Genomic DNA, 16,968 nt, shown 5'->3' with positions numbered 1-16,968 from the left:
GAATACATGTATATTTATTTATTAACCCTTATTACAAAAGTAGATTTTGCTCATTGACTGAACAAAGATTGCATATTTCAAAAACAAAAACAAAAACAAAAAACCCCAAAATTAATTTCATCTGATCGGAAAGATTGACAAAAGTTAACCATTGGGCATATTTATCCTCAGTGCAAGTAGGGGCTTTGTTCATTTATTTTAAGTGATTTAATTATACCATTTATACAATACTTTACTTTTTCATATAAGTTTATTTAATTAAAATTAGTCCTAAAGTAGTGCTTTATAATATTTTTATGTGTATACCATTGTGTATACCAAGTATCTATGCCATTTACATAATTACAAATACTTTAAAATTTTTTACTACTATATATAAAATGTTACAAATATATTTATGAAATAAGTTACATGCATATTTATTATTTCCTCATATTAGTCAACAGGGAATTGAATTACTGCTAACGAGGACATAAGTATGGGAAAGATCTTCAATACTAATTACTAATTGTTTTCTATATGAAAGTGACTCTGCTATCAGCAATATAAGCAAGTACCAATTTCAGTGAACTTGTTTCAGTGAACTTGTTTCAGTGAACTTGTTCAGCAACTTGTTTTATTGGCACAAGTATGCCATAGAATAACATGCTGTGAAGTTTTACGAGGAAGAAAGTAGAAATAGAAAAACCAAGTTTGCTTCACACTTACGTTGTAAGTCATTTTTTAATATTACTCATTCCTAATTGATGAGATGAAAATGGCATCTCACTGCTGTAATTTTATTTAGTTGAAAAATAATGAGGTTGCATATATCCTTTATGTTTTGATGTGCCCATGTACTACTCAAACCATGTGGAAGCATACATGCAATAAGTACGACACCTGTAACATTTTGTCTGTAGAAGGAAAGACAGATTGTTGAGTAATCTTTCAGTGTATTTATTGAAGTAATTACATATGAGTGCATCAAAATACAATATTCTTTTTAATATGGTATATAATTGATAAAAATAAACAGTTTTGGAGGTATGCCATGTCTTTACTAATATACCGTAGTTTTTTATAACTTCATCATGAGACTTCATTTGGCAGATGGTACACAATTTATTTAAGCATTCCTCTATTGTTTGAAGTCTAGATTATTTTTAAATTTCCTTCCAGTGCTGCAGTGAATGTCCTTATGCATGCTACTTTTGTAGTCATTTATGAGCATTTATTAAGGGGAGATACTGGGACATTATTGCTTCATTAAAGCAGAGTCATATTTTTGTTTTGAGAGATAATACCAAATTATTATCCAAAAATATATTTGATCACATCTTTGCTAGCATTGGTTCTAAATATACTTTATTATTGTTATCAATAGATTGGTAAAAGTAAATATCTCACTTTTGGTTTTAATTTATATTCACCTAATTATTTATAGAGTTTTGAATCATTTGACATTGTAGACCATTAATGCATTCCCCCCCTCATTTGAGGAATAGCCTTTTGCTTGTTTGCTAATTTCCCTTTTTAGTTCTTTACTTTTTCCAATTTTAGTAATTTGTTAAAAAGGATATTCTTTTTTTGGTTATATTTTTACCCAACTCATAGGTTGCATTAACCATTGTTCATTTCTAAAGTATAGTCACCTTTATCAGCCTTCACCTTTTGATTGTCAAATATGGGTTCTTGCTTAAAAAGGCTTCATCACCAATATTTAAATATTTGGTATTTTAATGATATTAGAATACTGCTTTTTAATACTTATCTTTAATATTATTATTATTTTATTTATAACTTAAACTCTTTCATCTAGATATTACTTTGTGCCACAGATAAGACCTACATATTTTTCATATGAAACAGCTGATTAGCTCAATTCTATATGTTGCGTATATTGATTATATTTTCAATTTCCTGTATTACATAAATCTGCTTCTGAAATCTTTATTTCAGAAGTATTCTACCAGTACTTGTCTGTATTGCTGAAACATCAGTATGAAATTCATATATTCAAAATAAAAGGAATCTACTATTCATGTCAATGATAAACACGAAGACGTTAAGTGGATTAGAAATTACAAAGGGAAGGTAAAGTTATCCATCTTTAAAGGTTATGTTATTAAATATAAATAACACTAGAAAATCAGCTCTGAACGTATAAAATATTCAGAATGTTAAGAGGTCTAAAGGTAATAGTCATATATTAGTAACTTTATATATACTAATAAAACCAAGATATAGTGTTAAAAATAATCTGTTAACATTAACAGCTAAAGAGATAAAATATCTATGTATATATCCCCATATAGATGACTTTTTCTTATATAGCAATTTAAAAGAATCAAATAAATAGAAATACACATTATATTCCTTTTAAAAATGTTAAAATTCAATTAGTTAATCAATACATTTAATCAATCACCTCAAAATACCAACAGTTTTAACTTAGATAAGCTGATTCTAAAATGTAAGATAAAAAGACATGTCTTAATTTGATACACTGAGGCTAAATAAATAAAATAGTGCAAAACATGTGTGAAGAGAGAGAAAAGCTGATGAAATAAATAGAGCATTCAGACATAGCTTCAGTGCACGTGGTCCAACAAGTGGCATTCCAAATCAGTGGGAAGTGACACTGGTTAATAAATGAGGTACTAGTAGTCAAATCAGGGAAAACATTTGAACCATTTACTTATATGGTAGATTGACCTGATAATGGTCTCCAGTGAATTTTATCACCTAGTATCAATGCTTTTGGCTTCTCTCTCCCCTCCAGGTTGACACTAGGCATGGCTGTATGATTTCTTAATATCAGTGGCACAAAAGAAAACATGAGGCAGCAGAAACTTGACTATGTAGAGCTCCCCCTCTTACAATGCCACAGTCATCTCATGAGAAAGGCTTGTGTAGCATTCTTGAGGCTAGGAAGCCGCATTGAAAGAGGAAGCGCAACCATCTTAGGCTTCTTTGCTGAACTTAGCCACCAACAAACCTACTAGCTGAATGAAACCACATGAATACACATATCATTGAGTATATATATTAAGTCAAATATGGTGGCTCTTACTTAGAGAGTCCTGTGAATGACTGAAAAGCAGTACGGTAAATCCACTACATAGAGCCACGTTCTGGTGAGCACCCCCTTCCTGGTTTTCAAATTACCACCTCCTTGCTGTGGCCTCTCATGCAGAGAGAGATCATCTTTCTCATGTCTCTTCCTATAAGGGCACTAATCCCATTTATGAGGGTACCACCCATGACTTAGCTACCTGCTATAGGCTTGACTTCCAAATACCCTCACACTGGGAATCAGGGTTTAAATAAATTAATTTGAGGGGGGAGGGCACACACCTATCATAGCATTCCACTCCAGGCACCTCAAAATTCATGTCCTCCTCCCATGCCAAATGCATTCATTCTATCCCAACAGTTCCAAAAGTCTCAACTAATTCTAGCATCTAACATCTAAAGCCCACAGTCTCATTTAAATATCACCTAATTTAGATATGGGTGAAGTTCAAGGTCTGATTCATATTGAAGCAAAATTCCGTTCCAGCTATGAACCTGTGACATCAAGCAAGTGATGTGTTTACAAAATGCAGTCGTGGGGCAGGTGCAGGATAGACATTCCATTCCAAAAGGGAGGAATAATAGAGAAGAATAATGAGTCCCAATCACATCTAAAATGGAACATGGAATACTCCATGAGATTCTTAAGTCCTAAGGATCTACTCTTTGGCTTAAGACTGTATTCTCCAGAGCCACTAGCTCCCAAGGCTCTGAATCATGTCTCAGGTCTTTTCAAACCTTGGAGGCACCCCTAATTATCTCTGAATCACCTTTGTCTTAAAGAATAAAGCATGTCCATAGATGAATAGCTGTATGGGCTCATTCTATAAAATTCAAGAAGTGCAATAACCTTTCCTTAAGCCATCCTATTTCCATCCCTTTTTGGCCATGTTCCTCATGGTGACTGACTACTTCTGTGGTTCCATCCATACTGATTCCCTAATCAAATGATTTACCTTCCACACACTTAATGTTATTTGCTGAACACGCCTTCTCATTCCTTGCATTATGGACCCTGAAAACTTCCCAAATCTTTATGTTCTGACTCCTTTTTTTTTTCTTTTTGTTTTTAGGCATGCACCTGCAGCATATGGGAGTTCCCCGGCTAGGGGTCAAATCAGAGATGCAGCTGCCAGCCACAGCCAGAGCCATAGCAACACCAGATCCAAGTCGCATCTGAGACCTATGGCATAGCTTGCAGCAATGCCAGATCCTTAATCCACAGAGTGAGGCCAGGGATCAAACTCACATCCTCATGGACACTATATTAGGTTCTTAACCCATTGAGTCACAATGGAAACTCCTGTTCTGACTCCTTTTTTCCTTAATGACGCTTCCTTCAATTCATCTCCCTTCTCACATTTCACTCTAAATTGTTAGGAGGAACCAAGCCACTCCTTCCATACATTGCTTACAAATCTCCTCAGCTGAATATTCAAAAGTTCATCATTTCCAAGTTCTATCTTCCACAAAATACTACCATCTGAAACCTAATCCAGATGGTCTTTACTGTCCACTTCTATATTCTGTTCATGATTATCTGTGTATTCTCCCAGAAGACAGAAGCTTCTCTCCTTTTTCACTTCTGAGCCTTCAGAAGCATTGCTTTTATCAGCCCCTTCAAGGCAATTGACTTTTTCTCTTATGCACTTCAAAACTATACCAGCCTCTACCCAATGCTCAGCCCAGAGTTACTTCCACACTTTTAGACATATTTTATAGCATCCTCACCAATTCTGTAACAATGTCTGTCTTAGCCAGTTTGGGCTGTTTAATAAAATACTGAGGGCTTAAACAACAGATGTATTTGTCACAGTCTAAACACTGGGGAGTCAGAAATCAAAGTGTCAGGATGGTCAAGTTCTGGTGAGAGCACTCTTTTGGTTTGCAGGATGCTGTCCTCATGCTGTACCCTCACATGGCACAGAGAGAGAGGGAGAGAAAGAGACAGATACAGAGACATAGATAGAGACAGAGAGAGATTGTCTCTGTTGCATCTCTTCTGATAAGGGCACTGATCTCATTCCTGAGGGCTCCACCCTCATAACCTAATTTTTTCCAAAGGCCCCACCTCCAAATAGCATCATATGGGAAATAAGTGCTCCAACATATGAATTTGGAAGGGAGTGGAGGGGTGTGGGACATATATATTTAAAACATAGCTGTTATTAAAAATATTTTGCTAGTAATTAAAGTTTAGAGACATTTTGTACAACATTAACATCAGAAAAAGCTTTGTAAAGAAGCATTCATTTCAGGTAAAAAAAAAAATTAAGAATTTTCCTTCTCTCAATTTCCAAAGTCGCACATTTTTCCTTAACAATTGTCAAATGATCTCAGTTAGAAGAGCTGGAGTTCCTATTGTGGCTCAGAGGTAATGAACCCAACTAGTATCTATAAGGACACCAGTTGGATACCCAGCTTCACTCAGTGGGTTCAAGATCCTGGACTGCTGTGAACTGTGTTGTTAGTCAAAGATGGTGCTCAGATCCTGTGTTGCTGTGGCTGTGGCATAGGCCTACAGCTGCATCTCTGATTCAACTCCTAGTGTGGGAACTCCATATGCCACAGGTGCAGCCCTAAAAAACAAAACAAACAAAAAGGAAAGACAAGTTCACTGTGGGGAGTTTCCTCTGTGGCTCAGTGGGTTATGGATCTGGTGTTGCTGCAAGGTGTGTTGTAGGCAGAAGCTGCAGCTCCAGTTTAGCCCTGGCCTGGAAGCATCCCTATGCTAAAGGTGCAACCATAGAAAAAAAAGAAGAAGAAAGAGAGAAAAAGAAAAACTAAGTATGTGCATCATGATCCTCACTCACTCTGTGCAGCTTCATCCATTCACTAGACTTGCGTTTTACAGACTCTTTCGCCAAGGACCTCTGCACTGCTGTTTTGTAAATACTTCATCTTTCTCCACCTTGCTCTTTCTCAGGGGTCTGGAGAAGATGGCTTCTGGTTGGCCTGGCTGGAGACTACATGAAGAAGGGGGGACAAAGTGTATTATGCCCACCTCACAGCACCCAGTCTGCTGATTTCCTGGAAACCAGCTCTTTTTTAAGAAAGATCCTAGCTCTTCAAGAGACAAACTTCTCCATGTAGCTCTTACACTCCTACACTCCAAAGGCTGTGACAGCAGCCTTATTGTTGCTGTCTGCACATGACTATACTCTCCCTTGTGGTCAATTTACATTTCTTTGTAAACTTTTTGTTTAGTACATTCTCCTTGATTTATTCTAGTTACAATGTATTCTTTTCCTTCTGGGATCCAGACTGAAGCACTCCAATAAAGATCTTGCATAACAAAAATGCAATTGAATAGCTGTAACATGTTTGTAGCTACACCCATCCTTTTTTTTTTTTTTAAAGAATTTCCTCAAATACTCTTTTCATTCAGGGTATGTAATTAGAAGGACCACACTGCTTGACATGATTACCCTAAGGACAGATTTCCTCAAATACTCTTTTCATTCAGGGTATGTAATTAGAAGGACCACACTGCTTGACATGATTACCCTAAGGACAGGAACCATTTATATCCTCTCTATTTCCTCCCTAAGGTTTTATACAGCATACTGCACATAGTAGGTTGCGAATCATTACTGAATTTGGTCACATTGTCTCTGGAACCCAAATCATATCTGCATCCTCAGGAAACCTGTTTTTCACCTCCTTTTCGATCTTGCAGGTACACAGTGGACAACTTTGGGAATGTTTTGATTATGTCATATTTTAATTTGTTCTTATCTTTGTCATTTCCCCTTTCTATTTCCACCTCTATACTCACAAATTATTTCTCATTCTTCTAATTGCTAACTCCACTTCTCTTAGTCACTACTGATCCATTTACCAACTCCTGCATAGAATACATCCTAATCAGAAGAAAAGATAAGATCAGAGAGGCTTCTGTTTTCAGATTATCATGTTGTTTTTCCAAAGACAAGTTAGGAAGAGCAACTGACTTCTAAAATGCCATCTTCAGGCCTAGTTGTCACGTTTTTCCCTAAGCTCTTAAACTCTTCAAGAAGAGGTGGAGGGCATTGCTATTTGAAATATGGTCTGTGGTCTATGCGGTATGCAGAGAATTCTTAATAAATCTCCTTTTTTTTTTTCCTGCATTCCCTGATGATTCACTGGAAATGACAGACCTTCAGATACTGTTAATTCTGACAAGCAATTAGACATTCAGAATATACTGTCATTAAATTATGTATTTATGGCTCAGTTTTTCCTAGGAGAATCAAACTCCCTATACAACAGAAAAATAGGATACCAGAGAAAGAAGAAAATAGAAAATTTTGTATTCAGAAATACATTCCATTTCTTTTTTTAAAAGAAAAAAAATAAAAATGAAAGTAGGGAAAGGTAATGTAGCTAAAATCTTTAGTACAGAATTTTTGCAATATACTTGTGAAAGTCAGGTAGGAGGGCATCTTTGTGATCACTTCAGCTTTTCAACTGGTGTGTTAAAAACAGAAAACTTCAAAGTATTGTCATTTGTCAAATGCATCTAAGCATTATGACAATTCAGAAACTGTCCTTGCTCTTGTCATAAATCTTTACTATATGTGTCAATTGTATTTCTCTGTGCTTCCCCTTTCTCCATTGTGTGACCACTGATTATGAACAGGTATGTTTTGCTGAGCTATTTATGTGAAGTTCAGATAAAAACTAAATCCTGTGATACTTGAGAAGGAACAGCATTCAATCTTTCCTTACAAGTGTCAGTCTGGAATAATAGAAAACAACTGAATATAGGGGAATTCATAAACTAGTGAATGATGGCTCATATCAGATTTATGGTTTGTGTCCATGAAAACTTTGTGTTAGCTGTGAAATAATGACAGATATTATCTCAACAGCACAGTGTGTGTGGGGTTTACATATTAATTACAAGATGAGGTTAAAATTTTATTTTCTTATCTATTAAGCATTTCTTACCTTCCATTGGAAAAACAAATACTTAAAATCCAACTAGAAAAACAGGTGATTTATGGTTTGTGTCATGGAAACCATTTATGGATTTATGGTTTGAGATTTTTTTCAAATAATATGATTTCTATAATTGAGACATGAGAAAAGTTTGAAGAATATTTTTTCTTTTTTTTTTTTAGATATGGATAGCAGTGATGTGGTTTTTATTCATAGGACATGATATCTGGCTCATTCAATGCTCAAATACACGCAATCTCCATTTACTCTTCCCATGTGCATCCATTGATTCACATGGAAAGACTGGTTTTCCAGTCTGGGGAGGTACAGATGACAGAATTTGAGGAAAGATATCCTATAAGAATGGAGAGGGAGCATAATAAACACTTGCCAGCTTCCAGAACGCACACTGATCTTTAATCATTAAATTTAGAAGCCAGCTGTAAGGAGAATTGTTCTGGGGGAATCTGTGAGGATGCTGGAGAGAGGCAGTACTATATTAAGACTCAAGAGAGAAATTAATTGCATTTTTTGCAAGTCTTAGGTGTTACTTTCACTCCAAGCTTTGGAGTATTTCAGCACTGACCATGGCAAATTACTACAGGTCATTGACTGCACTTATAAGATTCAGTAGCATGTCAAGTGATGGATTTGAAAGTAGAACAGGAGCAGAATAATGCAGATGCTGTGATGTGAGTGACTGAAAAACCAGTATGTGAGACTATGTGACCAAACCTATATGGGGCAGTCTAGTGAAAGATAAGAGGAAATCATTCATCACTCACAGGCAGGAAATATAGCCCAGTCTTGTGGAATGTGGAGGTCTTCACACAGTTACTCTCTATTAGGCTTCATCGTGTTTCAATTATGTTTCTCTCTAATATCCATTCTTTTCCCCCTCTGCAAATCACTTCCCTTACAAGACTCCTGAATTGCTGTGACATACACTCTGACTGCAACTACTGCCCATGTTCTTGGATATCTGTGTGCTAAAGTCAGCCACAAAATTTTCTGTTACTTTTAGTGAAAATCATTAAGACATGTATGGGTTTCAAATTCCATCATCTCTTCAGAGCTTGAATTCTCACAGTCCCCCACACCCCCTCTGAGAATTGAGGCAGCATGTCTAAGGATGATGGGTGTGAGCTAGGCTGTCCTCATTTCTAACAATGGGAATTATTCAGTGGTTGGTCCAGGTTGGGGTTGGGCATAGATCCTATTGGTACAAGAAAGAGCCAGAATAAAAATATGAATTTTTATTGTCAATGTGATCTCTGTTGAATTCACAAATGGATATTTCTCGCTGTATTTGGTTAATAACGTATACTTATTTTTAACATTGTGGAAATACTGGATATACAGAAAAATTGATAATTCGTTTTTTTTCCATCCATGGATTATGATAATCTGTTGTTCCACAGGAAATGTCATATTTGATATCTAATTAGAAAATGATGCTACTTAAGCCATAAAGCATAGGCAAGTTCAGTTTGTTGAGAATGTACTTTTCCTGGTAATAAAGATACATTCATTCTCATCCTCAAAGTAAGGTACTTTTACCCCTTTCTGCAGATGAGGAAAATGACACTCCCAGAAGTCCAGACTTTGCATAAGGTCACATATATATCATATTGAAAAAGTGGATCATGAAACAAAATCAGCCCAGACTGAAAACCTTACTTTATCCAGAACAAGAAGTTCTCTGTAGTATGAATCATCTCAAGACCTCATTTTAAAGCATAGAAGCTATAATCAAAGTTGTTTTTTTTTTTGTTTTTCAGGCTGCACCTACAGCATATGGAAGTTTCCAGGCTAGGGGGCGATCAGAGCTGCAGGTACAGGCCTATGCCAAAGCCACAGCAATGCCAGATCCAAGCCACAATGGCAACCTTCACCACAGCTGTGGCAACACTGGATCCTTAACCCACTGAGAGAAGCCGGGGATCGAACCCACATCCTCATTGATACTAGTTGGGTTCTTAATCCACTGAGCCACAACAAGAACTCCTAACGTTAAATCTTTTTGTAAACTTTATAATAAGCTAGATTGATTAAACATTCAGAAAAAGAAAATAATTGGGAAAAGAAAAAAGTCTTTCTCTCTCTTCATCAAATCTGACAACAGATTCACACAATCCTGTGCTGAGTGGTCACATTTTCCCCATTGCTTTATTCCTAAGCTAAGAAGTGACTTTAAGAATCAGTTTGAACTCCCTCGTTTCTCATAGTCTACAACTTCCTATTTACATTCTGACAAATGTTAGGCATCCTATGTTAGGCCTACTGCTATGTAGGATTTTATTATACTAAGCAGGCTTGAAATTTGAGTGCCTTGTAAATATTAATCACAGACTAATGAACAGTAGGAGACTTCAGAATATCAATCTGTACTAGGGGGAAATTTTGACACTACTTCCTACCCAATAAATCAGTAGTGAAAAATTGAAGGCATTCTCAGTGCATCTGCTTATGTAGATAGATCTCTAGTCCTAAAGGAGCATGCAGCCATGGATGCCAAAAAAAGAGGCAATTTGATCATCCCACATGGAGCTTTTGCATTTTTAACCAAACCATTTTTTAAAAATTTAATTACCTCCAAAAGAGGCTGGATTGCATCACAGAAAACTTGAGTGCATTCTTCAGTATCAGAGTTAAAATGGTTCGAATAGTTAGAGCTGGTCTTATTCTCCCTCTTTGGTGTGCAAAAACCATCACCCAAGGGAGGAGAGATGCAAGTTAAGAGGGGAGCTGAAATGTCAAAACTTGTTGGCTTAGTCCATTAACATATAACCACTATTGTATATAAAATAGAAAACTAACAAGGACCTACTGTATAAAGCAAGGAGGTCTACTCAGCATAATCTATATGGGAAAGGAATCTGAAAAAAAGTGGATGGGTGTATATGTATAATTGAATCACTTTGCTGTGCAGCAGAAATAACATATCATTGTAAATCAACTATACCACACTAATTTAAACAAAAATAAAAACATTCATACTACTGATTTTGCCTCTGACTACATTGTACAGTACAGTACATGAAGGGAAAAAAAATGGCATCTTCCATAATAATTCCTAATTCCATAACTGTTAGCAGACACAATCATTCTCTCCACACTTAACACATTCTTAATGAATGTCACTGAATGCAAACACATCCCTTTACAACAGCTGCAGTTCATTATGTATTAAGACATGATGAACAGGTATGAGTGGGTAGTGATATTTAGGATTTTATGATATGTTTGATGCTGATAACACAAAAATAAAATGAGTCTTGTTTTCAGTTTGCATATTTACTTTTATTCTTTAATGCTCAGGTAGCATTTAAAATCTGCACCAAGTATAGATATTTTAATAGCAACATTTAAGAATGATTGTTAATATAAATGTTTCTTCAGACCATTGAAATCAGGACTGAAATTTTATCCTGAATAGAAAAGCATGAGCTTTGTTTACTGAAAGGACACAAACAAGTTACCAAGGATACAAGAAAAGAGAAAGATTCAGGAAATCAGCCAGAAATGGTGCATGTCATTCTGAAACACACTAGAAAGATTATTTTTTTAAGTGATCACTTTATTCTACTTCAAGTATATATAGAAAAACTAATAGTTACTGAAGTAATAATAATATAGCAGAACACTGTAATTAAACATTAATTGCTCACAATTTTTCAATTTTTAAACACTGAAAATTTCTAGACTCACTGAAAGAAGGAGAGTTATATTGACCTCCATTATATTGCCAATTCTTTGTTTTTAGTAATGGTTTAATAAATATTTAAGCAATCTTTTTACAGGAGTAGCCCATTTATGGTATCTTTTCTTTTGCATATAACTTGTATTCTTTCCAGTGACAACAAATAGTCCTTTCACAAATGTTCAAATACACCTTAAATTATAATACTGTTTCTTAATTATATGTATGCAATAACATAGAAGCAGTTACAGTTATATGTCCATTTCAGTAAAATAATGTGCTTATGCAATCCATGCCTTCCTCAATTACAACACAAGATTGACTTTTTGAGACCATTCATCTTATTTTTTTCCATGATATTAAAGGTCTGAGTTTATTTATATTTTGAGCTTTCCATGTACTTATATTTGAAATTTTAAGGATCTATACCACTGAATGCACCATATTTCTGTATTGCATATGGGAATGGTCTCTTTTTTATAAAAATAAAACTTTGTGTAAAAATGAGCATACAGAAAATGAATTACACAGGTGACAGAAACTGTCTGTCTGTAGAGTTTGTTTTGTTTTGCTTTGTTTTAATACAGTAAAGGCATCTTAGCTTAATTTAGGAGCACTGTGAATGTAACAATATTTCTCTGGTCTTATGTTTAAGGAACTTCTGGAAATATTAGAAAGTTCATTAATCAATATTGTTAACAAAAACAAAAGTCCTTTACAAGTCTGTGGCCAATATACATTTTGGATATAATTGTGTATAGTGGTTTCTATCTCATTTTATCTTATTTAACCTACTCATTTTTGCTGGGAGACCACTGACATTATAGATCAAGGATTCAAAATATGTTTACCTCCTCAAAAAAAAAAAAAAAGAAAAAACATTTTTTGCAACATGGATGGACCTAGAAACTATCATTCTAAGTGAAGTCAGCCATACAATGAGACACCAACATCCAATGCTTTCACTAACATGTGGAATCTGAAAAAAGGACAGACTGAACTTCCTTGCAGAACAGATGTTGACTTGCAGACATTGAAAAACTTATGGTCTCCGGAGGAGACAGTTTGGGGGGTGGGGGGATGTGCCTGGGCTGTGGGATGGAAATCCTGTGAAGTCAGATTGTTACGATCATTATACAACTACAGATGTGATAAATTCATTTGAGTAATAAAAAATTAAAAAAAAAAACACACACACAAAAATATATATATTTACCCTTGTCACAGGGGCTTCTGCTAATTTATAGTTAGCATTTAGGATAAAAAGTATGGAAGTAATCAAAGAAGGCACCAAGACACAGTTAAGATATATTTATTTTTAAATTGAATTTAGTAGACAAATGCCATAAATCTCCAAAGTTCATCATTGTCTAATATGAAATGACCAATAAAATGCAGATATATTACTAAAAATTATAACAGTATTTGCATGGCAAGGATGAAATTTTTAAATTGTATTTAAAATGTATAATAATTGTTAAAACCATAACGGTAGTTAATCAAGGTGATCTTAAAATGTGATAAATAGAAGTCAAATAGTTCTATACTTCCTCAAAAAGTCTGCATGTATTGCAGATTAAAATGAGAAAAAATATGGATAATTATCTAAATAGTGATGAATTTCAGAGTTATTTGATGATTATAAAAATAGAAGAAGTGAGTGAAAGATTTATATATACATGTATATATATTCAAAGCTTTTGTGCTTGTTGGTTTTACTGGCAGCTAACTAAGCTTATTTAATATCAGAAAAATTAGAGACATGCAAAATAATGTTTACTTTTTCACCCTCCATGGTAAAAGTAAAATACGTTGCTCCAATTAACTAGATATATCACTTTTAATTGTTTTCCTTTCTAGGACATGAGTTATGATTGTTTGGCTTTAAGGAGAGGATGATTTAGAGAGGGGAAGAGGGCAGCATGATGTAAAATTAATTCTCACAGGATTGGGACAAAAATTGCTGCCCAGCCTGACAATTAATGCCTGGACTGTGTGGTCCCTTCCACCTGCCCCAGCACATCTCCTTATGGTGGTGACCCACCTAGAGCTCCCTAACTCTGTTTTTCCTCTTTACAGGTTTGGATTTATCCTTCATAAAGATGAAGCTGCACTACAAAAAATTGACCTTGAAACCATGTCATACATCAAGACAATCCACCTAAAGGACTATAAGTGTGTTCCTCAGTCGCTGGCGTATACCCACCTGGGAGGGTACTATTTTATTGGCTGCAAACCCGACAGCACTGGGGCGACTCCACCGCAGCTCCTGGTGGACAGTGTAACTGACTCCGTCATTGGGTTCAACAGTGACGTGACGGGAACCCCGTACGTCTCTCCAGATGGGCACTATCTTGTCAGCATCAATGACGTGAAAGGTCTTGTGAGGGTCCAGTACATCACCATCAGAGGAGAAATACAGGAGGCCTTTGATATTCACACAAACCTGCACATCTCTGACCTGGCCTTTCAGTCATCCTTTACAGAAGCCCACCAGTACAACATCTATGGGAGCTCCAGCACACAAACGGACGTGCTCTTTGCGGAGCTCGCCTCTGGGAAGGTTAAGATGATCAAGAGCCTTAAGGAACCGCTCAAGGCTGAAGAATGGCCTTGGAGCCAGAAGAACAGACAGATCCAGGACAGTGGCTTGTTCGGTCAATACCTGATGACCCCTTCCAAGGACTCTCTGTTCATACTAGATGGACGACTCAATAAGTTAAACTGTGAGATCACGGAAGTTGAGAAAGGAAATACGGTCATCTGGGTTGGAGATGCCTAGGAGCGCTGTTAAATAATTACTGAAGAGCTTTCCAGTACACTGCACTTCATCCATTGTTTAAATTTATAGCTTAACTTTTCAAGTTTACAACCTAATCAACATAAGTTACTTAGTTGGCCCAAATAAAATAGAAATCATTTTTTGGGAAAGACATACACAAGTAGTAATATTGGTTGTTAGAAGTATTTAACACAATATTTAATGAGAAACTACATCAGTCACAAGAATCAAACCTATAGTTATGTTTTACACTGATAAAATAGAAATTTAAATACTTAAAAATAAATCAACTGCAGGGAATTTGAAATGACTTTAAGCACCATTTCATTTTGAGGGTGATGTATCTATTTTTATCTCTGTCCTTTTGGTATGCTTAAACCAGAAGTAAAAGATGTTGTGAAAACTTAAAATTCTTAATTCAAAATATTCTGTCCCATCCACTGTTTATAATCTTTTGTGCCTTGAAGGGAATGTCACAAGAGGAAAAGGAAGGCTGAAAGCTTCATATTGAACACCCTCATAACTATAAATTTCATGTAATTAAAAGAGAAAATTTAACATCTCTTGTACCAAATCCAGCCTTCAGTTATTTGTTTAACCCTCAATAAAATACCATTTGAAGGCATAAGTTGGCCTTAGGTTGTACACAGGTGACAAACTCTATTTGACATTCACTGTCTAATCTGCAGCATGCTATGGAAAATGGGGAGGAAAGGAGAAAAAAATATGGTAAAATGTTTGCAATGTATTCTGGACTCATTTTGCTTTCAATCACTAGAGTGCGTTATATTTTTAATGCAAGTTTGTGTGGGATGTCAACTGCTTACAAATGTCTATTATTAGTGCAATAGATTTGTTTCTTTTCATGTAGTCCAGTGTTACATCAGCAGGAAGTTTCATTTCTGAAGAAGCATTATTTGTGTCTGCTTAGAGTAAACCACATATGGGGAAATTAACAACAGGGAGAAAAACTGACTAGAGAACTGGTGAGTGTCAGTGGTTTAGGAGAATTGGTAATAGAAATTGGGAACTAGGGAATAGCTCCACAGTGGTGAGTAAAGATGTACTTCTCCATTTCCTTTGCTATTTAAATATAGTCCATCAAAAGACTTCATTCATTAATAACTTTCCTAAATGACTTCTGTTTAACTCCTACATAATCCTTAAATGACTTTCTCACTAACTGTGTGCTGTAGTTTGCAACCTAACTAATCCTCTTATTCGAGCAACTACATAGAAGTAAAAATAATGGCTTTTCTTTTTCAGGGAAAAAAAAAAAAGCCAGTAGAAGTGGATTGAAACTAGAGAGTTGGCTTATTGAAATAAGGAGATAATTATCCAGGCTTAAAGTAATACCTTACATGTTTTGAGAATCATTTTACTTATTTTGGTTTTCTTGTTGCTAAAAATGCTAAGGAGCTGTTGAAATGACCTCCATCTACTGAAGGTGATCCAATAAGGTCTTTTATTAAATACAAATTTTACTCAATTTTAAATTGTGTAAAACTGCTTAGAAACCCAAAATTTTATAGTGTGTAATATCTTATATGTATATAGCATCCTGAGCTGTGTGATACAATAGATTTCTTCCTAGCTTAAGGAAACATTATGGGAGGTAGATTTAATAAAGAACAGAAATCAGCTTAGGTTTCTACTTATCTGCTTTCCTTTCTAGCAATTTTCTCCCTTGTGACCATGAACCACATAATGTATCTGTGACCTAATTATTTAATGTGAGTCTATCTCATACATCCTTCTTTGGTCGTTTACACCATGTAGATGCTGTGTCTGTAGACTTTGCTTGACAAAAGGAGAATAAACCTCTTACATTTTAACCTTTGAGAGTTCAGTGTTTTAATGTGCATGACCAAATTTTTGTTTTGGTTTTTCCCCTAAGTGCTTCAAATACAGTCTGGTGTTCTACACTGATGGAGTAGAGTAGAGGGCAGATAAAGTGAAATCAATCAAGAAAAGGCAATGCAGTGTTCTTACATCAATTTGAACTTGCTATATACTTACATAGCCATGTTTAAAGCAAGATATTTATCCTGTCAATGTGTCTATTTCTTTAGAATCCTTCTTTTGGTATTAAAGAAATTAGTGTCAGAATGGAACATGAAAGCAGACTCAAATTAATCACACAAATACTGAGCTGCTCTTTAATATTATCATATTTAAAATATTGACATTTGCGATTCATTAAAAAAGAAGGAAATTTCATTGCATGTTATTTTAAAAGGTGGATTTTTCTTTTTCAAAAGATGGGGAAAAAAGTAAGAGCTGACATATAGGGCATCAACATATACACATCTCGATAGAAGTATGTTGCAAATAATGATCTCATCAATAATGGCAGTATGTGTAACAATTGAAATTTAAGAAAAACTTAGGATAAAATGGTGAGGTCCCTGCTCTAAAAATAAGCTCTAACATCAAAGAGTAGATTTTTAACAGGCAAGATAAAGTAGTAAATTTGCAAAACCAAAAATGGAAATAGGATGTG

The 16,968-nt window shown here is 35.2% G+C and overlaps 1 protein-coding gene across 4 annotated transcripts in view; it reads left to right on the top strand.

The window, feature by feature from the left end:
- Positions 1 to 16,300, top strand: part of FSTL5 (follistatin like 5) — a 788,412-nt gene extending 772,112 nt beyond the window's left edge. For all 4 annotated transcript variants that reach the window (XM_021101310.2, XM_021101308.2, XM_021101309.2 and 1 more), the window contains one exon: positions 13,763 to 16,300. In XM_021101310.2, coding sequence (XP_020956969.1) covers positions 13,763 to 14,465 — 703 coding nt within the window. In that variant the 3' untranslated portion in view covers positions 14,466 to 16,300. The remainder of the gene's footprint in view (positions 1 to 13,762) is intronic.
- Positions 16,301 to 16,968: the final 668 nt, after the last annotated feature.

The sequence above is a fragment of the Sus scrofa genome, chromosome 8 (genome assembly GCF_054392235.1).
Source record: "Sus scrofa isolate SSC_HxYL_T2T_F1_AM1 chromosome 8, Sscrofa_HxYL_maternal_Yorkshire_Landrace_v2.0, whole genome shotgun sequence".
In the NCBI taxonomy this organism is placed as follows: Eukaryota; Metazoa; Chordata; class Mammalia; order Artiodactyla; family Suidae; genus Sus; species Sus scrofa.
The sequence above is the reverse complement of the archived record's forward strand: the minus strand, read 5'-3'. Positions and strand labels throughout refer to the sequence as shown.